At 37.9% G+C, this 23,507-nt stretch overlaps 1 protein-coding gene across 1 annotated transcript in view; it reads right to left on the minus strand.

Moving 5' to 3' along the window:
- RALGAPA2 (Ral GTPase activating protein catalytic subunit alpha 2) overlaps window positions 1–23,507 on the minus strand; it is a 291,897-nt gene that overhangs the window by 160,753 nt on the left and 107,637 nt on the right. Inside the window, exon 25 of the mRNA XM_065401648.1 lies at window positions 1,848–1,976. Coding sequence (XP_065257720.1) covers window positions 1,848–1,976 — 129 coding nt within the window. The remainder of the gene's footprint in view (window positions 1–1,847; window positions 1,977–23,507) is intronic.

Consider the following 23,507-nt stretch of genomic DNA (forward strand, 5'->3'; position numbering starts at 1 on the left):
AATGACTTGCCTAACAAATACATCCTCTCCCTTCCTCCTCCAAGTGCTTCCTTAAAATCAGTTTCTTCTAGAAATCCTTCCTATCTTGTTTCTGCTCTCCAGTCTCTTCACATCCATCCTCACTTGTTCTGTTCTGTTCAATTTATTTGCAATTTTTGCTATGTCAGTGTTTCTGGCCAGGGAACTTGTCTAATGGATTTTGTACAGTAGTGTAGATATTTATGGCACACTATAAAACAATTTTAATAATGTACAAGACAGTACTGCTTCTATTTGTTATGGGTTTTTTATGCAAAATAATTTAATGTAAATATTCTTTAGATAAACTTTCTTTGCATTTGAACTGCAGTGTTACAGAACCAAATTTAATCAAACTTGGTACAGGTTAAAAAAAATTGCTCTTAGGTTAGGGTCAAACATGGAAAAAGTCAGCCTACATTTTAGGTATTAATTTTGCTCTCTAATCTAATATTTCAATCTATGGCCTGAGCGAGGAAGTTCATATGCGTTGGTATACGCCTGCACCCATGTGGAGCTTCCTCTATACTGATGGCTCCAACCTCATGTATGAGCTTTCAGCACCAGGAGCTATGTGCTTTTATATTATGCCCATCGTTGCAGTATCCAAGTGTCACAGTTATGGCTGCAAAAACCAATCACTCAAACTAACCAACCTCCCCACATACGCACACAAAAGGTGTGCATGGGTCTTGAATGGAAATTCAACATTTACAGTAACATTGATAGCATGACACTAGAAGGAGAGCATAGAGCATACGCTAGAGTAGACCATATAAATAGACCAGGAATACAACAAAATGTAAAGCTCTATTCTAATTAAACTGCCCAAGAACACTAAGGACAAATGGATATTTGTGCATTAAGTATATTAATTAATTCTGTAATCTTTCAAATAAAAATATTGCATAGCAAGTATAAAATGGTTTGTGCCATATAGGTGTTTTGTCAGAGGAAGGATTTTTTTTTACATATTTACATGGTGTTCTGCAGTACTTACTAGCTACGCAAGCTTTTGATCAATAATCGGATTGGTTAATTTTTGTGATAACTCTGTACAAAATTAACAAAAAGTGAACTAAAACTGATGGCTGTAAATCCAGGGATAACCCCCAAAAACTCAGGTTATGGATAGCTGGGGTAAAATGTTTCACCATTTGAATTCCGCTGAAAAAAAGAGCAGGTGATCTTTCTTCTTCTTTAACTCATACTATGCCAAGCTATTGCAGCTAACATACCTCTACACAACAATCTAAAGTTACTGTGCAGAAGAACATCAATAATTATACTAGTTACAAACACAGAGAAAGAATACCTTTGTTCTGATGTCCCATTCTTATGCACTAGTTCTTCTGCTTTTGCAGGCTTGTCAGACCTTTAAACTTATTTTAGCCTGCCAGTAATAGTTTTGTATTTTATTAATTTTTTAAATTAGATTTGATGGTATCTGGTTCACACTGCTATTAACCCTTATAAAATGTAGGAAAATCTGCATTTGTTATGAGAAAGCTTTGTGTTTTCAATATTCATTTCTTGTAGAAAGCTAATGAGATTCTGAAACCCAAGTCTTGCTTTTAGTGTGTAAATGTGCTGCAATATTAGTGAGGATATGATTTCTCACACTTTGGCCTTTTGATGAAACACCTTTGCAATACTAGTATGTCACCTTATCCTACAATTTCACACATCAGCTGCCATGGTATCTGCCCCGAGAGCCCAGTTTCACATTGCACTAATGAGTCAACACCTGTTAGAGTAGAGAAATCTGAACCTTGTTAGCGACTGTGCACTCTCCTGGGAACTTGGATGTTGAGCATTGTCATACTCACCTCCAACATGTCTGTACTAAGGACTCTGGCTGCAGCTGTGATGAAGTCTCCTATCAGCATTGTAAAACCAGGTAAACCCAAGAAGAAAAAGCAAGATGGGCAGTGTTTTACGACGGTATTTAAAATATCCTGAAAAGAAGGAGACGTTTCTCAATTTTTATAGAAAAAATATTTGAGAATATTTATCATTGTATTTTATAATGATGTTACAGGTAACAGAAATTAAGTGCTAATATTTGATATATAAAACACAAATATACATATAATGGAACACCCCAAATACATTGATCTGGTTTACTATTCTGTCCTTGAGGCGCACACCTCCTAGAATGGTTTCCAATTTCTGTAACATTTCAATTCTTACTCCCTTTGAGAAAAATTCATAGGTTTCTTTATTTAGAAACACATTGAAAAGGAAACATCTATTTATAAGATGATGCGTTTTATGTTTATTAGATATACTAAAACATTCAACTGGTTCGTAAGTTTATGATAAACAGATATACCATCAGAAATGGACCACAAAATTATTTTATTCAGGCTTCCATAGCTATATAACGTTAATGAAATTACACTAATGTCCTTGTTTCTGAGTAGTTCAAGACAATAACCTATAGCCATTATTAAAACTTTAGTATGACTGCTTCATAGGAACGCACAAATGTCAACACAAAAAGCACCTGGGCATAGAAAAGAAAAAGAGAGTAACCGAGAAATCTTTGTTTAACTTTTACCAGAAATCACACCTACCAGTTATCATAATAAACTAGATGGGGTAAACATCATTTTTTAATGAATTACCATATATACTCGATCTTAAGCCGGTTCGTTTATAAGCCAACCCTCCCAAGATGGATAAGTAAAAATGGAAAAATTTTATGACCCGTTCATAAGCCGACCCTATAATTCAGGGGAAAGCAAACTTTGGCTCCCGGGCCATGAGGATAAGCCGCTGGCGGGCTGAGATGGTTTGTTTACCTCGAGCGTCCGCAGGGGACCCCCACACTCTCCCCATCCCATCCCACCTTATCTGGGGAGGATGTCTCTGGCCTGGCTGGAGCTGCTCCGGCAGGCTGGGCAGCGCGGCTGCAGCCTGCTCCGGCAGGCCAGACCAGGCAGCGTGGTCGCAGCATGTTCCAGCGGGCTGGGTGGCACGGCCGCAGCATGCTCTGGTGCCCGGGCGGCGCGGACACAGCCTGCTCTGGGGGGCGGAGCCAAGCGGCACGGCTGCAGCCTGCCAGCCCCGAAGCTGCAGCTGCTTCGGAGGCTGGGGGGAGAGCAGCGCGGCCAGAAGCGGAGAGACTCTGGTCCCGCCTCTTCCCCTCTGGCTGTGCTGCTTCTCCTTGCTCCCACTGTTGGGGGAGGGGCTGTGTCCCACCTCTCCCTCTATATACCAGTTCATAAGCTGACCCCCTTCTCTGGTGCTTCCCTTTTTTACTAAAATAATTCGGCTTATGAATGAGTATATACGGGTATTTCATATGCTACAGGGAAGTCTGCATTAAGTTTAAGGGGTAGAACACCATCAAAAGCATTGCTGCCACACATATATGTATTGTGTGCGCACACACTTTCTTGGAGTGAGAATGTTTTCATTCCTTTTCCTTCTGCTCAATTTTTTCACTGGCTGTCCTTATCAAGAAATGATCCCAACAATGTTTGAGTTGAAGTTCCAAACCTACAAAACTTGAGTGGGTTCAAAATTAGACACAATGTTTGCATAAACCCTGACTGCAATTATTACTTTTTCAGAAGAATGAGGTAGTTGATTTCCATAGAAGTTCAAAACCATTCTCATTCCTACTAAAAGATTAAAGAAAACTTACTCAAGAAAATTATTAGGCTCCCTCCTTTTCCCACAACTTTTTTAATGCACTAAAGAAGGCCTGAACTTATTTTAGAACACAAAATATTTTTCCTGCTTGATTTTTAAATTAGAAATAAAGATTTGTCTATCTTAGAATAGTCCATCAGTAGCTTAAAAACTAGCAAGAATTTTACATCACAGGTATCAAGGAAGTGAAACTTGATTAATAGTTTGAATAAAATTATTTATCCTGTTTAAAACTGTTTTTTTTTAAATGTCACTTATTTAAACAAAAACACCTGAGAAAAACTCGCTTTGTTAAGGATTCAACATTTCCATCCTTTCGATTAAGATCCGAGAAAATTATCAATCTACATTAATTCTGAAACCTCCAGTTATTCTCAAGAACAATGAAGACCAGATTTGACATTTCTGAGATTTGGAAATTAAAAAGCATACACATAATAAATAAGCAAAAAGAGCATAAACTCAGTCTTTTTTCCATTTGCAGATCATCCTTTTAAGTTACATCAGTAATTTGCAAAACATTATAGAAGTCTGAGCAAAAACTATTTATTGTTTCTCCTTTAAAATATTTACATTAGCATACTGTGAAATGATAAACCAGCTTGTCCGTTATAAAATTAAGAGATAATTTTTAATTTTGGCATTGCAGAAGATAGTGTTTTCACCTCTCTGAATGACCACAATGCCACTCAAGTTAATGTTTAAACTAGTTTTAATCACTTCCTTTGATACATTTTAAAGTCAATATCAGTCAATGCAAACATTCTAAAAGACTGAGCAGATGGATGCTGCAGCTCATAAAGTGGGTGGTAAACTCATGCTCTGAGGGCAGAACAAAAGATCCACCCTTTTTTTCATAATTAAGGGGCTGATTAATGCATTGGGCTCCTCACAACACACCTGTAATTACTAACAGAGGTAGGTATTGCACTGTGCTCTGTCTCTGAATATCAGGCATCAAGCTATACAGCAGCAGATGGGCGTACACTTCTGCTGACATATGCTACAATAAAAAAATGCACGCAAACCTGGCTTAAAAGGTGGCAGAACGTAGCAGATTTGATGAACACCACAAACAACTGCATTAACTTTGTCCTGCTTTCATTAATTCCATCTGTTCAAGTTAGATATTAAACCAAATCTTCAATTTTTGTTTTGAAATCTTTAAAAGTTGGCTGTGGAAACTACTGGGGGCAGGGCTCTGTATGGACAAAAGGTCTGTGAGCCTCCTGAGGAGGCTTCAAAGATTCAATAAACACCCAGTCTTTTCGGTATTTATCCAAGCTGAACCTGAACCTTTAGGAGGATCACCCTTTACTAATTTACTAATGTCTACTGGTAGCATGGTGTTGATTAGGTTAAGAATACACTGTACACAGGATTATGAAGCTTTAACTTTGGTCCTTTTTACATCACCCTTTGTAAATAAGCAGTGGAAGAAACTAATATAAATGGAAGACAAAGCTGTAGGTCTGAGAATACAGTTGCAATATAAAACAAGATGATGCAGCTTTAGCACCAGATATGTTTTTACATTGCATTTTTCTAAACAATGCAAGAATTTAGTTACAGATGCCATAATGTTTGCTGCTGAAGCAACATAGTAAAGTATCTTTTACAAATTAAAAAAAAAGGATTTTCCCCCCTGAAGTCTATAAAATTGTTTTGAAAAGATTATTACAGTGGAGTGACCCTGAGCTTCTCTTTTTCACTATTCACACTCAGGATTTGCAATTTTACAACACACGTCATGCTACTGGGCAATATGGCAGGCTCACAGCTATTGGCACCAAAGTTATCTATGTACAATTGAGTAAAAGTCAGTTTACACTCAGTCTTTGATTTTATGTCAGTTTCCACAGTCAAATTCTGATCTCAGTGATACCAGTGTAAATCCAGGGTGGTTCTATTGACTTGGTTAACATTAATCCTGTTTTATACCAATATAAATAAAATCAGAATCTGCAAAAAATAGGGAAAAGGCTTCTGCTTTACATAAAATTAATATTAATAGTATAACCTTAAAAATGCAAAGTTTAATGACAAAGTTTGTCAAATTTTATGTCTTATTTCCTGATTAACACACTTTTGTGCATTATACACATCTAGTGATAAAAGCTAGATTTTATGTAGTAATACAGTAGGTTTGCAGCTTATCAAAAGATTCAGGTTTATGAGAAAGCAACCAAGTGAGAACATCTGTCCTTTATCAGTGATCTTGCAAAAATCAGGTAATTCAAACAGAGGCAAGTTGTTTCCTTCCCTTCCAAGCACGGTTCTATAAATGTAAACTGTATTCAGCAGCTTACAGCCTAGTAAATGAATCACTTTAATTGAATGCTATGTACACAGTAACTGGAAAAACACAAGCAATAAGAAAAACATATGGTGATGGCAATAGAAATTGGTTTACTCATTGTGTACAGTGTTGTTTCTTTACTTCTTTCATAATTGACCTTTAGAAGGATAAATGTGTAAAATAATTTTGGTTTATTATGGCTCCAAACCTTTCAACAATTACACAAAATGAAAATCTAAAATGAAGTATTCATTCTGGAAGCATTTCCATTGTTTACATAATTGCATAGCTATAATTTAGTGTTCACGTTGTTATGGAAAAGTGAAAAAAAAAGAACCATTATGGACTATTTCAATTCCAAATGCTTCACCGTAGTGTCAAAAATGGGGAAAAAATCCCGTTTATGCCAGTCTAAAATGGATTAACCCTATAATTGATAACATAACGTATTTCAATACAGAGTATTCTAGTAGTGAACAAAATAACATCATATGGTCATCACCATCCTCTCAGTATGTGAAAAAAATGTTTACGCAAGTTCACTGAAAGGTCAATTATAAAAATATTCTTCACTTAGTTTTTGCTCAGGCTATTGCAGATTATAGGTGTAACAAAATAGCTTGCCATCTGTCTTTATCAGGTTTCCCAACTGTCCCTCATCAGGAACAAGCTGGGTTTTTCACTGAAAGTTCACCTTGTTCTTCAATGAGATATCACCAGGGACTGGAATTTACAAAATGGAAAATATCCATCACAAAATTGCTCTGTTTGTTTTCAATTTTTTTAAAAGGAAAAAATACTTAAATATGCTGGTTTTGGAGTTTCCCAGAGAAGATTTTCTGTCCTTTTCCTTTTTCAGTGTTTCAACAGAGATACTATATGGTCTGAATAGACAAAGGATAAACAAGATGAAATTCTTGATAAAGGCACCCTCACTATTCTAGCTACAATGATATTTTTAGTTTCTAAAACATTAATCTACTTTCAACAAAAATGTATAAAGAATTTTAACTCACATGAAGCAAGAGGATTACTTTGATAGAAGAGCCATTAAAGTCTGTCACTTAAAAGTACTCTCAAAACAGTAATAGGTACTAAAATGTATATTCATCTAGCAGAAGGGAATGATGTTAAAATTATATATGGTCAATACTTTGAAGCTGGTGACCCAGAGAAGTCAGCATGAGGAAAAAAGAGTGCTTAATAAGGGAAAAGAATGGAACTAGACACGGAACCAGGGATGACTGGAGATGAAAAGGGATACGAACATAAGACCATAACAACGGCCATACTGGGTCAGGCCAAAGATCTATCTAGCCCAGTATCCTGTCTTCCGACAGTGGCCAATGCCAGGTGCCCCAGAGGGAATGAACAGAACAGGTAATCATCAAGTGATCCATTCCCTGTGGCCCATTCCCAGCTTCTGGATGGATCTTGGTGCCAGCCTGAAGGGTCAGGGGCATAAAGCAGAAGAGAGACTTCAGAGTTTGAAAGAGGAGTGAAGAGATGTAAGAAAGAAGAGGGGCAGAGGGAGAGAAGAAATCAAGTTGGATGTTACTTATTCTGGAATTAACAAATTCCTGGGCAAAAAAGGGGGTGGGAGGGAAGGGCAGGAATGTGGGTTTAAACAGCTGGGAAGCAAAGGTACAGAAGAGACCGGTGAGGCCTTCAGCATAAGAATTGATTAGCAAGGAAAGGTAAAGTTATTACCAAGGACAAGGGCAGAGATGAGAGGCAAGCAAGGGAATTTAAATGGTAGCATATGAGCATAGCCAGCAGACTCACTCCAGAGTTCCTTGTTTCTGTAACAGACAATTTGCGACTGGAGGGGAGGGGCTATGGAATGGGGAAGGGATCCTACTAGGCTGATGTTATGGGAGCTCTCATTCCCTGGCCTCTGAAGAAGGGTTGGAAGTTCCACCAGGCATTGGTAGAGCAGCTTCATGGAATGGCTTTAAATGTAGCTTTGTGACTCTCTTTAATACTATACACATAATACCCATGTGTCCATACAGTAGTTAAGATTTTATTGAAAAAAGGTGCACTGCTAAATGCTTATCTAGAAAATAGCATTTGGGGAGAGAAGGGGAGGGGAGAAATTCATTATAACTCTTGGAAGGAAACCAAAATTAATAAAATAATAGTAGAATATGAAAGTCTTATGAAGTTCTATTAGTTGTATAAAAACATCAATCTGTAAAGATGAATCTAACACGCACAATGGCTTACGGTTTCTAAAATGCCTCAGAACTAAGGGTCCTCATCTGCAACACTTCATCAGCCACATAAATACCTACAAAGAGTACTTTTTCCATGGAGAACAAAAGCAAAGCTGCTTGCTTATTGTGTCTTTAGAAAACAATGCTCTACCCAGCTAATACATGTTCCAGTAAACAGCACTAATAGCTTGGCAGTCTAAAAGTTCTACACTACTCCTCATTGTAATTATAAAGAAGAACTTAATAGAAAAAGATATAAAAGCCCACAAGTACTTTTTTTTACTTCAAATCAATGGTGATACAAAATAGATAATTTAAATGGCTTCTATAACAGCCCTTCATAAAATGCTTCATATTATAAATTAGTAAGCTGCCTAACTAAATCAAACTGACATCTCTCCATAAACATTGTTTCTACAGAAGCTTGCTACACAACTACTGTGTTATTTCCTTGCCACAAGTACCAAGAGTATATTCAAAATATGTTTAAAATCCCTCCTCTCACATCTAAATATGCAGACTATATTTATAGACATACGTGGCATAAGTAATTTGTATCAATAATGTACATTCACTTTTTCTAAGCCTGGTCTGGGTCACACTTATTAAAATGAAAAGAAGATATGAAGTGAAAATCTAACCCTTAACTTTTCAGTCTTCAGCTGTGCAGCACTTTGCTGGCTTACACTTTCTATATGAAGGAACAAATCCAATCTCTCTGTATTGAAATTTAATCACCAAGTACATCTGTTAACTCAGCGGGGTTTCTTCTTTAGGTTTTAGTTTTATTCTTAACTTCACGGAAGTAAAACATGGTTCAACTGCAATGCCTTCCCATTATTCTAAAACTGCAGTTATCACTGAGCATTTCTAAAATCCTATTCTTTAAGAATATTCTCTAATATATTTTCTATCTTAAAATCCCAGCTCCAAAATGGACTGCTCAATTACACTGAGACTGCAGCCATGAAATCTAATTGTTACACTTCCAAATTTTTTATGGAATTCAACCCAAAAGTTTGGAATGTTATCTAACCCATTTGCCCACATCTCAAACATTCTCCTTTGCCCAACGGCCATGTATTGTATGGCATATGTTATAAAGACATTATACTAAGTATATTCACCAATGTCTATAGCTGTGGCAGGAGGTGGAGAATCTCTGAGGGAAATTGACACCAATCAGCTGGGGGTTCTTTAAAATAATCTCTCCTTTCAAGTTTAAAAAGAAAAAACTTTAAATCTAGACAGTGAAGTGACCCTGCCCAACAAAAGCAGAGGTCTTTTTTTTTTTTTTGAAGAAAATCTAGAGGGACAGTTTCAAATGGCAGCTAGGCACCCAATTCACTCTGAAAGCCCTCCTCAAACTAGATGGTGCAGCTCTTGCCATAAATAGCAAGGAGTGAGCCATTAAACCTGTGAAGATTTGGTTAAAGAACAAAAAATCATCCAAAAGATGGAAATGCTTATTCAAAGCAGATCTGGAGTTATCCAGACCTCTTCTGTCTGGAAATTTGAAACAAAGTGATCCATTCATAAGATTTCTAGTACTTCTGGTTTCAGATGACACCAGGAAATTACAGAGCTGTATGAAGCGTGTCTTTATTAAGGTTTGTGAAATAATAAAAAATGATTTCTTACCACAGTAAATATGGGTCTTTGAATATACAGAGGCAACATTCTCAAACACGCTGTAGGATCTACACCCTTTTGGATCCCTTCTCTGACCTTTTTGAAGAACTGTGTGCTCCTATGCTTTGGGAACCAAACCTATTGAAGCTACAGGTATATCCTCCTGTGGCATTGAACGTTTGAAGTTGAAATCATAAAAGGGCCATGCAGCACCAATCACATCAGACCCTTTTGCAAAACCCCTACGGCAACAGAAGATGGCGGGAAGGTGGTTGTGTAGTGTGAATATGGAGAGGCAACATTTTCGAAGAAACAGTTATTATGGTAAACATTTTTTCTTCTCTGTAGGGCCTCTGAATATTCCTATTTGCGGAAGATTGGTGAGCAGTAGAAGCCCCAAGAAGTGCTAATAAATAAGCAAGCAATAATAGATGTAGATGTCAAGTTGAGAAAGCCGGGCTGTGTAAACATGTGGGTAGGAGTCCTACAGATTTCTATGATGAAAACATTTTGAATGCATGCCATCAGTCCCATATTGGTAGTGGTAGTAAGCTCTAAGACCAAGAACTACTGACTTCCTTGCTAAAGCATAACGTGTCTCAAAAGACATCCTATTCTACTTAGATAATTGTTGCGTGTAAACAGCATTCAGGTTATACTAAAGGCTACAAAAAGTCAAAATGCCTTAATCCTACCCAAATAAAAGCTCAAAGCCCTCTTGAAATCTAGCCTGTGCTACCTAATTTTCCCCCAAGCAAAAATGAGGTTGTGGGAAGAATACCAGAAGAAAAATGGTCTGACTAAGGTGGAAATCACACACAATTTTTAGTATAAATTTGGGCTGAAGACATGGAACCTGCATGATGCCATGAAAGGAGGATCAGAACTTAAAAGCCTATAGTGCACAGTTCTTCCAGATGTAATTGCAATTAAAAAGCACTGGGCCAGAATCACAGTTGGAGCAAATTGGCATAGCTCTACTGAAGACAATAGAATGGGATCTCTGACCTTTTGGAAGAGTTTAAACAGACATTTCAGGTGACTAAAACCTGTACGGCCATCCACTGGCAGAAGATTGCTTGTTCAGTGTGACAGATGCACCTTGAAAGAGAAGAGACAGCTGCTGACAACAGAACAAAATAACTCCAGATCAGACTCGGACTGTTTTCCTGAGATAGTAGGTTCAATGATACTGATAGAAGAAATGACAGGAGGTCTATGAATGGCCAGTCCCAATTCTTGAACAGCAGATTCACAACATACTGTTCCAAGAAACACTTATGTTATCTCTGAAGCTTGTGACAGGGGTTGACTGCCAGCACATGCTTTTTGCCATCCAGATGTAGAGCTATCAGATGCACTTGGTGAGGCAAACATTGCTTCCTGACAGGTTTTTTGAGAGTGAGCACAAGGTTGTTTGTTGATAGAATACATAGATCCTGTGCTGTCTGTTTGCCCTTAAACAAAACCCTTGATGAGTGGTAGAAAATATTTTAGAGCCCACCATTTAAATCCAAAACATTTAAATGGAATTCAGTCTCGCACACATTCCATTGAGTATAAACTGGCAGTGCCTGGGGGATGAGCTCCCCAGCTTTAATTGATGACAACGACTATCACAAGAGTTCTGGGTGAAGGACTGAAAATTTCAACACACTGGCTGGAAGCTCCCACCAGTGGAAGGTCATAAGGCTTTCAGAGGAACACATGCTAGAGCTGCCATATCATCCACATTTGGGGTGAATTTTGTTGCATTAGATGGGTACTTGGTAAACACCTTGGTGAAGCAGACATGCCAAAGGACAACACCTTGCACTGATGTTTGGTCCCCCACATAAAAATGGAGGTTTTTTGTGAGATTAGGGAAGTGGCATCATTTAAATCAAGAGCCACAATCCAACTGGAGTTAGAATGACAGAAGCTAGCATCAAGCATGTGGAATTTAAATCTTTTGATGAAACTGCTTTGTTTCCAGGAGGCCATCTTTCTTTTTTGCTATAAAGAAGTACTGTAAATAAGAAGCCTAACCTTTTGCCTGTGTACTGCTGAGGAACTTCTATGGCTCCCATTCTTAAGAAATGTACTTCTAATCTGAACAGTTTCCAGAGAAAAAACACTGATAAGGAAGGGGATTTAAGCAGTGGAACTGGATCATATTTTGATAAAAAATGAATGGCCTCAAGTACTGCATCCAATAGCAATTCCATCTCAAGACATCAGGAAACAACTTCCAAAGGTTGATGGATGGGGTACAGGGGAAGGAAACCGTTTATGGGTTCATGGGCAACATCAAATTTGAGGCCTTCCTCAGAAATTGCTGCTGCATATTAACATCTTTAACTCCATTAAATAAGGTTTTTCCCCCTCTATTGGAATAACTAAAGGAGACATGGAGTATTTAATTTGATACAAAAGAGGAGAATCCTAACAGTTTCTACTGAATCAAGTGTTAAGAAAAATATCATTCTAGTGTATCATCTTTTCAGAGAGCATTATACAATCAAGTCCAGAATTTAGATGCGTCAGTTAAAAGAGTATAGCACAATTTGTCTAGCTAGCAAACAAAAAGATTGACATTTAATACACAAACAGTGTACAAAGCATTTGAAATACTCTTAAATAATTTAAAACAAACACCATAACATAGTCAGTCTACTACTGTGGTAGACATAGAATGAAATTTGGTTTGTAACATTGGGCTTGTTTTTGTGTCCCTTGAAATCAATAGCAAAATTCCCATAGACTTCAATGGTGCAGCATCAGGTGCATAATGCAGTACAACATAAGGTTTTAGCATAACATTTATGTATCTATACTTTAGCGCATGCACAGCATGTTCTTTCTCTTCTGATCTTCTTTCAGAGGTCATTTTTTTCTTTGTAGTATGACCTAAAATGTAGTGTGTCGCCTGGATTCTTTAGAGCCTGAAAGGAGACTGGAGTGTTTTTCAGTTGAAATCCTCACACTTCTGTCTTGTCAACAAACAAAAGTCTGGTGGCTCCTACTAGCTAGCAGCATCCAGTCCTTTGTTAATAGGAACATAGGAATTCCCACAGTGGATCAGACCTGGTCAAGTACCTGGTCTTTGACGGTGGCCAACACCAGATGCTTCAGAGGAAGGAAGAAGCAGCCAGCAGTAGACAGATATGGGGTAATCTGTCCCCACATTATGTCATCCTAATTTCTAATAATTTAGGATGAGTTTAACTCTGAAGTGTGAGGTTTAATATTCCTTCCAAAATTTCTGTTAGTAATGGTTATAAATGTGGATATTGTTATCTGTTTTAGTTTTTGTTATCGGTTTTTTGATCTTGCTAAGATTTTACCTCAATGCCATCCTGTGTCAATGAGCTCCATGGTCTAATTACATGTTGTGTGAAAAAGTATTTCCTTCTATCAGTTTTGAATTTATCACCTTTTAGTTTCACTGAATGTCCTTGTTCTTGTGTTACGAGACAGGAAATAGAGAACTACCAAATCTACCTTCTCTAGACCATTCATTATTTTATATAAGTTTATAACATTCCCTCACTAAAATAAACAATCCCAATCTTTTCAATCTCTCTTCATATGAGAGTTTTTCCAGGAATTGGATCATTCTCATCACCATTTTCTGAATCCCCTTAATCTTGCAATATCCTTTTTGATACAGGGTGACCAGTACTGTGCACAGCATCCAGATAAGGCGTCTACATCACTGGATTTATATAATGTCATGATAGCTATATTATTCTCCATCCCATTCCTTATGCATCTGAATACCTTTTCAACAGTGAACTTCATTTGCCATTGTGTTGCCCATTCACCTGGCTTGGGTAGGTCTCTCTGAAGTTCCTCAGAGTGCTCTCTGATCTTGGATGACTTAAAATAACTTTGCATCATCTGCATATTTTGATACCTCACTGCTCACGGTCCCATTCCACATTTTTGTAGGCAGAGCTGGGAGTGCCACCTGTACTTAAGGTTGCCATTTATATGACTCTTCAGTTCCTCATAATTTTCCAAACTTTAACTGTTAGGGCTGAAACTTTCCATGGTGGGTGTGTGCCTCAGATTGAATTGGGGGGAGGGAGGGGAGGAAGGGGGAGAATTTCAGCAAAAGTTATTCAGCTGTCCCGGAGAATGAGATTAGGGGAAAATATACTGCCCAAGTTAAAAAACTTCTTACAACCATTTTGTTGAGAAGCTCTAGGGCCCCTCCAGGATTTACAGCAGTGACTTGAAATTTGGAAGGGGGAAAAACAGCCCTAGTGTCAGGGATGTGCCTTTTGCTGCTTCCACAAAAAATGGCTCAAATTTCACCAAATTATAAGACTCTGAAAAATCTCAGTTCACGTACTCAGAAGACGACAGTTTAGCAGCTAAATTCTTTGAAATATCAATCTGCATTGAGCATGTTGCAGCCCAGGAGTGCCGGGTTGAGCAGGACATTTTTTGAAATTGCTGCTCCTGGCTACTGAGATGCGAGGCACTAGAATTGAGAGACTGTCTCATGTTTTCAATGCCCCTGCTGGGCCCACACAAGGGGAAGAAGCTGAATTCAAATGCAAAAGTGACAAAAGCTGGACCTAGGAAGGGATGGGGGAAGGGAGAGGGCGGAGGGAGTAGACTGGGACAAAGAGTCAGGGGACTCTGTAGCAACTGTGTCTAGGAGCTAATAGTGGGTGAGGAAACTAGGACTGAGAGCCAGTGTAAAATGGGGATAATACCACCACTTCACCTCACAAAGGTGATGTGAAAATACACGTATTAATGTTTGTGAAGCACTCAGATGATAAGCGCCATATAAAAGCTATCAAGAAATTAATAATTCTGTATTCAGAACAGGGTTTGAATAGTTTATAATAAATAAATCACAGAGCCACAGATTGATCAATGTGGACTTAACAAAATATTGAATAGCTGCTCTTTTCGTTAGCATCATTGCACAGGCAACCCTAATTCTGGCATATCTGCAGATCTAAGAGTTGTCTTTGCCACCTACCTTTCTTTTCAGTGTGTGTGTGCGCGCGCGCACACACACACACACACACACACGTAAATCGTTAATATATTTAACACAGGATCTAGTACGGATCCTGGAAGCACCCCACTATTAATCTTTTGCCTTGATGAAAATTGACCATTTAATCCTACACTCTTTGTTTTGTCTTTGCCCCACGGCAATACTTTGCCTCTCACCCCTTGATTATTTAATTTCTTTTGCAGCCTCTTGTGAGGGACATTGTCAAAGGCCTTTTGAAAGTCTAAATTATGTCCACTGGTTCTCCTTTATCCACTACTTCACTGACACAGTTCAAAAATTCTAATGGAGTAATGAAACATGATTTTCCTTTGTAGAAACTGTGTTGGCTAGACACTATCAAACCATGATCTTCCAAGTGTTTTATAATTTGTTTTTAATTATTTTAATAGGTCATTCACTCTCCTCAGCTTGTGAGGCCAAACAGGAATTTTTGCCTATAACCAAAGTGTTACAGGTTTTAACCTCTCTCCTGGCATCACGAGTCCAATAGGGCTTTCAACAACTTGTATATTTCTAAGTTCTTTCCTCATCCCTGAGCTCTCAAAGCTGGGGATGCGTAAGACATGCATAACTATCTGCCCATAATAGTGGCATTCTGTACAGATTCATGAAAACTACTGATCATGCTTAGTAACTAGAGCTGGATGAAAATTTTTAAATGAATTGTTTTTTCACTGAAAAATGCATTTTTGGCATCAAAAACAAAATTCATTTCAAGGCAATTCAAATTTTTTCAGTTTGATGAAAAAATTACAAAAAAATAATTGTTTTGGGTTTGAATCAGACTGGATTATTTTTTAGTTCAGCCCCCCGAACTAAAAGTTACATTATTCACTTAGCTTTATTAGAAACTACCATAGACTACTTCTGGAATTTTCTGGGCACATCTAGCTGAGTTCCCCTTTCTGCAATTTGCTCTCAGCACACATATAGAAACACAAAGGATTCAAACAAATCCATTCCTCCTCCCCTTTATTTGGGCTTACAAAAGAGAAGTTCAGTATAAACATGTGGAGTATGATGGCATATCAGCCCAATATGTTCTCTATCTGTATATAAAAATTTAAAATTATAAGGTGGGAGGGTATTCCCACACCGTATGTTATGACTAATTCTTATTTTCCACTATACAATATGGTTTCTCTAGTCTGAAAAAAGGTGATGCAATTGTTGCATAGGATTGTTCATGTCTTTGTACAGGGATGTTTGTTATTAGAGGCAGGTATGGCCAAATTACAGGCATCTCAGTTACATCACTATCTCTCTCTCTCTCTAAGCTAATTGCTAAATCTTAAACTCAGAATGCCTTTGGGAGCTTTGCATAAAACACTCTCTCTTACATTGCTCTTTTATATACCTCAATAGAGGAGACAGACGTTTCTTGAAGGTTTTGAAATGTTAGGTCACGTTTACCATTAATTATACTGTATGAACATAAATCAAAAGGATATTTTTTAGTTTTATTCCTTTTCTAGCAATATAAAAATTGACAGGGCCGCCCAGAGGATTCAGGGGGCCTGGGGCAAAGCAATTTCAGGGGCCCCTTCCTTAAAAAAAAGTTGCAATACTATAGATTATATTATATTCTCGTGGGGGCCCCTGCGAGGCCTGGGGCAAATTGCCCCACTTGCCCCCCCTCCCCCGGGGCGGCCCTGAAAATCAATAACAAAAACAAATTCAATTTTCGCACACATATAGCCCTCAATAAGGAGTGCTGTCTTTGCCAGTCTGACTAGAGTTGTGAGAGAAATAAAGTGATAAGCAAATAAAGACAGCATATATGCTTTAGCTATGAGGTATTGTCCTTACCAATTTAAGAGTACCCTATATGCAGTTATCCAGATATATACAGTATGCAGATAAATATGCATACACATCTGGATGCCTCTGCACTGACATAAACCCAACTGTGTTGGCTGTTCAACTAGTATCTTCTTGCTAATACTTTGCATGATTTCTTTTCCGAAAGAAAGCTGTCAAACCTCTTTGTCATAATGAAAACCATGCCAGCTGTGTTGTGAGCAACTATTCAATAATAGGTGTGCATCTGTGATAAAAGGTTTGTGGGATTTTTGTTTTTAAATAATGAAACATTTCAGAAAAGGCTTATTACTGGTGCCAACTTGCAAGCGGAACCAATGAAACTCTTGATAGCACATTTCAGTGAAAAGGCCCCTGGGCTATATATTTACTTAAGTATATAACCACACAAGAACTTTAGCTCAAATAAGCAACATGGTTGTGTGGTGGTCCTCAGTCTTTGTGCTCTCTCGTCACTGTGAGCTTTGAAGACTGGGCACTCGCAGTGCCCAACCACCTGGGGATGTGATTATTAGTCACAATATTTGCTTAGATTGTAAGGTCTTGGGGTAAGGACTGTCCTGTATGTGTCTGTACAGTGCCTAGCACAATGAGGCCCTGGGTCTATGATCGGGGCCCGTATGTGCTACCATAATACAAATATTAAGTAACAGTGATATTACTATACTATATAAAAAGTTGTTAGGCATTCATTTAAACAAATCTATTAAATACCACTGACTTGTGTTTTTTTACCAGTATCTACATTATTAATTATATGAGGTTTAATAAGTTGCGCTAGCTCTGCACAGTAATTTGTTTATGACTAAGGCATCATTTAGTTCCCTGAGAAGCATGATCTAAATTCTGCCCCAAAACCACTGCATTGTGACACTCCATTGCAGTCGTTTTGGGGCATCCTGTGGCAGCTTCAGATAAATTAGAAAATTTATGTTTTTATTGAATTAAATATGGAAATAAACATGAAAATAAAGATCACAATATCACCTCCATTTTATCGTGATGTTAAATTAAATTGTGTTCTAATGATAAATTTTAAATTTTGAGTATGCTGAAGATTTCTGTATTGAAAATCCACAACACTGCTATAGACTCTGTCAAGGGAAATCAGAAGCTTTGGCAGATAAGGCAAAGGACTGTTGGGGTTTCTGGCACCAAAGCAGCTATGGCAAATGTTTGAATCTATGTGATAACTACTACATTAGCTAAATGTTAAAATGATCAGAAGTGAAATAGTTAACAAGACTGATGATGCAATTTGCATAATTAGATTTCAAAGTTAATACCCCACTGAGCTGAAAGGGGTAATTCATATTTGTCAGAGCTACTGTTTCAGGCGGTCTGCAGATTCAAACAAATATCACTATATAAGTTTGTACCATTTCTTCTTTGTGAGGCTTTCATCACAACCTTAAGGGCCAGGGTTTTATTTATTATTATTATTTTTTTAAATAAATGTTTAGGTTCTGGTCTACAGTTCTGAAGCAAGGGGTGAATTCTGCAGAATTATTATGTACTTAGGGCCCTGTTTATGATGCGTACTATATGTCCAATGGTACCTCATCCTATTATACAAATATATCAATAGGTAGCAAATTATTAACAAATATGTAAGTTCATGTAATCAAAAGTTTACACAATATAATATAATATATTATACAGTAGTATATTGTAGTTGTTGAGCAGCAGGCATTAAGACTGAGTACTTTGATGTCAGGTCATAATATTACACCACATTTGGTACAAAATATGCTTGCTGTGTATTATAATTTTTCCAGTTGAGAAACAAAGTTTTCCCAAATCAAATCAGTTATTTTTGGCTAATACAACCACCTTCTCTGTAAATATTCGTACATGTCTATTTATAGCAGATTTTATCCCCAGTTTAGGAAACATATCTGAGTTGTTGATCTAGCAGCATGATATTAATCACAGTCATGACACTCAGATAAATAAAAAATAGTAATCATCAGAACAAACTCATTTATTCATGAGTTTTGAAAATCAAAAGGAACAAAGAGTTAATGATTCCTCTGAGCAGTTTTTCTGATAATTTAAAAGTAGACAAAAAAATAAGGGAATATAACATGACAGGAAACTTGCAGTCAAGTGTGCCATCAAGAGGCAAAAATCAGCAAGCCATGTAAGAACAAAAGGACAGCGTTAACATGTGACAAAACAAACACTTCAGAATGGTTTATAACTAAGGAGCTGCATTCACTATGCGGTTTTTACACCTTGACCAGATTTAAATTCTAGACTGTAAAAATATATTGAAGATATACAGTCATATATAAAAATTAAATTAAATTAAAAATGGCTCCAAGATGAGAGTGTTGTCTGGTCAGTAAGTTCCCTGTTTTTAAAAATGCCAGTGAAATTCCACTTTGTGATAGTAAGTTACAGTAAAAGAGAAACAAGGACTGTTTATGGTTAGAATACATTGCAGTGAGCATTTCATTTTAAATTTTGGCACTGATTTTTTAAGAAATACAAAACAAAAATTGCAATGACAAGATGAAAAATACAAGACATTAAATTAATATAGCAGTCATTATTACCAACACTAAGATAAAGGAATCCAAACACACAGAGCTAGATTTCCAAAACAGCTCAGCATCAACAACGGAGGCCAGATTTTCAAAAGAGATCAGCACCCAGAAGATCCCTTTGTTCTCAACAGAAGCTTCTGGGTGATGCATTTTTTGAAAGTCTGACCAATTTGTGTAGGTACCTACATGGAAGAGAGAATCTCGTTGAAAATGACCCACATCCCACTTTAAAGTTTCTGTTGGTTCTTTGTTTTGTTTTTAATTTTTTTTACAAGGGGGAGGGGGTCCAAGACCACTGTGCCAAAGAATACTAGTTTTTGTAATGTCCACGTAACAGCCATGCTACAGCATTAATGCACCCATGACACATCAAGTTATAGATGTGTCTGCAATTCTTTTAACCATTCTAAATAAACTGGATCTGTATTAGCTTTCCATTGTCTGAGTATTAAACATTTTACTACCACAAGACACATCAGTTCCCATTTCTTGGTGTTTGCTGGAAGATTTAATGTGTCTACTAATTGCAATATAAAGATTTATGCAGATACTTATATTCAGGGCAGCACAAAAACCTTTGTATATATCCCTCTAGAATTTTAATAATTGTGGCACGGAAAATTATATTGCACAGCATTTACTATGCCTACCTAAACCTGCTTTAAATAAATGTTTTGGTACTTAGTAAAATCTGTTTGAGATTTCATCCTGGAAATATAAGAGATAATGGTCAGCCTTAGGCTCCCGAATTGTGTACATTTGGATGCTGAGGCATTTTTCCTTATCAGGATTCTCACATTCCTCTTGAACATCCTTCAATGATAGGTGCCATGGAAAGGCACTCTCCCCACGCATCATCGTCACATGAATACATTTTTTAAAGATTTACTAATATCCTCATAAAAAAACATGGAAAACAATTTTTAGAGATGTTCCATTTTGTTTGCAATATCTTACTTCCTGTAGTTTTTACATTATGTATATTTGCCCGAAAATAGAAACTTAGTTTAAGAGCAGATCTCTTTGTGTTGCCTGTTCCTCACGTTAATCCATAATTTCCTAATATCACTCATTTCCTGATTTCCCATTGATTTATTGCTAAGTCTTTCACCAAGATTTAACACAGGAGCTAGAAATTGTATTCATGCAAGCCACGCAAGTAAGCAGGATCACATTGGCAGCTCATAGTCATCCTGTGATCAACCAATGCACCCAGATCTTTCTTCTCCTCGGTCACTTCCATGTCCCCAGTTTACAGCAAAAATTCTTCTTGTTAGTCCCTAAATGCATGGCCCTGCACTTTGCACCATTACATTTCATACCATTTCTATTACTCCAGTTTACAAGGTTTTCCAGATCTTCTTGATATTCTGGTCCTCCTCTATATTGGCAATATCTACCAACTCTGTGTCATCTGCAATTTTATTAGCACACTCCCACTTTTTGTGACAAGGGCAGTAATAAAAATGTTTAATAAAATTAGTCCCAAGACCGATCCCTGAGGCACTCCATTAGTAACCTCCCTCCAGGGTGACAGTTCACCTTTCATTATGACCTGTTTTTACCGGTTCCTTATCCACCTTTCAATTCTCATATTAATCCCCATATTCTCCAATTGACCTAATCATTTCCCATGTGGAACTGTATCAAATGCATTACTGAAACCCAAGTTGATTAGATCCACTGCATTTCCTTTGTCTAAAAAATCAGTTATCTTCGCAAAGGAAGAGATGGGGGGTTGGTCTGGCAAGATCTAGCTTTTGTAAACCAGGTTGTATGCCACTACCCCTACGATCTTCATTAGCCTTATTAAAAACTGAGGCAAAAATATTTGTTTAGGTGTTGAGCCATGCCTAGATTAACTTTAATATCCACCCCATCCTCAGTGCTTAGTAGCCCCACTTCTTCTTTCCTTGTTTTCTTTTTATTTATATGGATATAGAACCTTTTACTGCTGGTTTTAATACCCTTTGCAAGGTCCAACTCTGCTTGGCTTTTGTCATTTCTCACTTTATCCCTACTCTTTCTGACTTCCAAAAGGTAGCTTTCCTTGCTGATCCACCCCATCTTCCATTCCTTGTAGGCTTTCTGCTTTCTCTTAATCACTTGTTTGAGATGCTTGCTCATCCAGCCTGGTCTGCAACCCTTCCTTACAAATTTCCCCCCCCCTTGCTTTGGATGCAGGTTTCAGATACATTCTGCAGCTTTGACTAAAAGTAATTCCAAGCCTCCTCCACATTCAGATCCTTGAGTTCTTCAGTCCAGTCCACTTCCCTAGCTAATTCCCTTAATTTTTTTTAAGTTAGCCCTTTTGAAATCAAGGACCTTAGTTGCAGATCTATTTTTGTTTATCCTTCCATTTAGTTTAAACTGAATTGGCTCATGATTACTTGAGCCAAGGTTATCCCCTACAACCAGTTCTTCTATGAGGTCCTCACTACTCACCAATACCAAATCTAAAATGGCATCACCTCTTGTTGGTTCAGTGATTATTTGGTGAAGAAATCTGTCAGCTATCACATCCAGGAAAATCTGGGCCCTACTATTATTACTAGCGTTTGTCCTCTAATCTATATCTGGGAAGTTAAAGTCTCCCATAATCACACAATTCCCTGTAGTATTTATTTAGGTAAAAACATTAAAGATACAGCTATCTATATCCAAATAGGATCCAGGAGGCTGTAGCATACCCCAAGCACTAGTCCAGGGGAACCTCTAGTAGCTTTCTATCCCAAAGTGATTTTGGCCCACACAGACTCTTCTAATTTGGAATTGGCCCATTCCATCACTTCTAATTTCTTTACAGTCTACCTCATCATTAATACACAATGTTACTCCATCACCTTCACCTTTATTTCTGTCTTTCCTGAACAAATACCGTTCAATACCTGTAGTCCAGTCATGACTACTATTCCACCATGTCTCTGTTATCCTTATAATATCTGGTTTCATTTCCTGCACCAATAGTTCTAGTCCCACCATTTTGTTACCCAGGCTCCTTGCATTGGTGTACAAAAATCTTAATTGTTGCTGCTTGGCTTTGCCCACATTCCTCACTCGACTGGGTACAGCCATTCTACTACCAGTATCGCCTACCTGACTGTTTGTGCTAATACCAATGATGCTATCATTCCTCTTAATGCCCATTCTCCTACCCACTGAGTCCGATGTTAAAGCTTCCTATGCTTGATGGAATAGAGAGAAGTGGTGCCCAAATTGAGGCGTGGGGGTTGTGTCATGCAGATGAGAAATGCTGGTTAGTGGGTGGTTTGGTCTCAATCAAACCATCAAAAGTGGTATTTAGATGATGCTGATGTCTGGGATGAAGCAGTCGATGTAGCGTTAAGGCTTCTTCTTTGAAAATCTCGAGCTCTTAGCCAGTGGCCCATAGAAGGAGGAAAACTGAACAGGGCAGGATCTTTGTGTCAACTGAGACCTGCTAAATTTTCTCTTATTTGCAGGTGTGCATATCACTAAAGACCTACGTGTTGTCCTAGAGTCACTTAGGGTATAAAGCTAATCCTCTTTGGAGTCCATGAAGAACTTGTGGCCATCGAAAGGTAAACTTTCCACCGTCAACTGTACTTCAGACAGCTGAAGCCAGGAAGCTCTTTTCATCAGTACTGTGGTGGAAACAGACCTGGCTGAAGAGTCCACCACATCAAGTGAAGCCTGCAGTGATGCTTTTGCCAAAAGCTGATCCTCCTTTATTATGGTGCTAAACTGCTCTTGGTGTTCCTGTGGAAAATGGTAATAAAAGCATTAAACTTCTTGTAGTTCAGGCAGCCATATTATGACATCAGTGCTGGTGATTAGCTATCATGAGCTGTAACGTTGCTGATGAGTAGCTCTTATGACCAAAAAGGTCCAGATATTTCCAGTCCTTATTATAAGGTGAGGCTTTTGGGGTATGTTGCCTGCCCCTTTCATTTACTGCATCCACAACCAGAGAATTTGGTGCTGGGTGAGAAAATAAAATTCAGAATCCATGCCCAGGACATAGTATATATTTTTAATCAGCCCACTTGCACACGTGGCAGGGAGGGTGTGTGTGTTTCTGGAGTGTGCCAGATGGTCTTGGCTGGCTCAAGAAGGGCTTTGTTAACTGGCAGTCCCACCTGCACTGAAGTAGAAGTGTGCAATATGTTCAGGAGCTTGTGATGGGATTCCTGGATTTCTTCCAGGGGAATCTGCAGAGTGTAAGGGACCCACTTCATCAGGTCCTGGAATTGCATGAAGTCATCAGCTAATCATGGCAGTGGTGTCATGACTGCCTC

The sequence above is a fragment of the Emys orbicularis genome, chromosome 3, assembly GCF_028017835.1.
Source record: "Emys orbicularis isolate rEmyOrb1 chromosome 3, rEmyOrb1.hap1, whole genome shotgun sequence".
Lineage (NCBI taxonomy): Eukaryota > Metazoa > Chordata > Testudines > Emydidae > Emys > Emys orbicularis.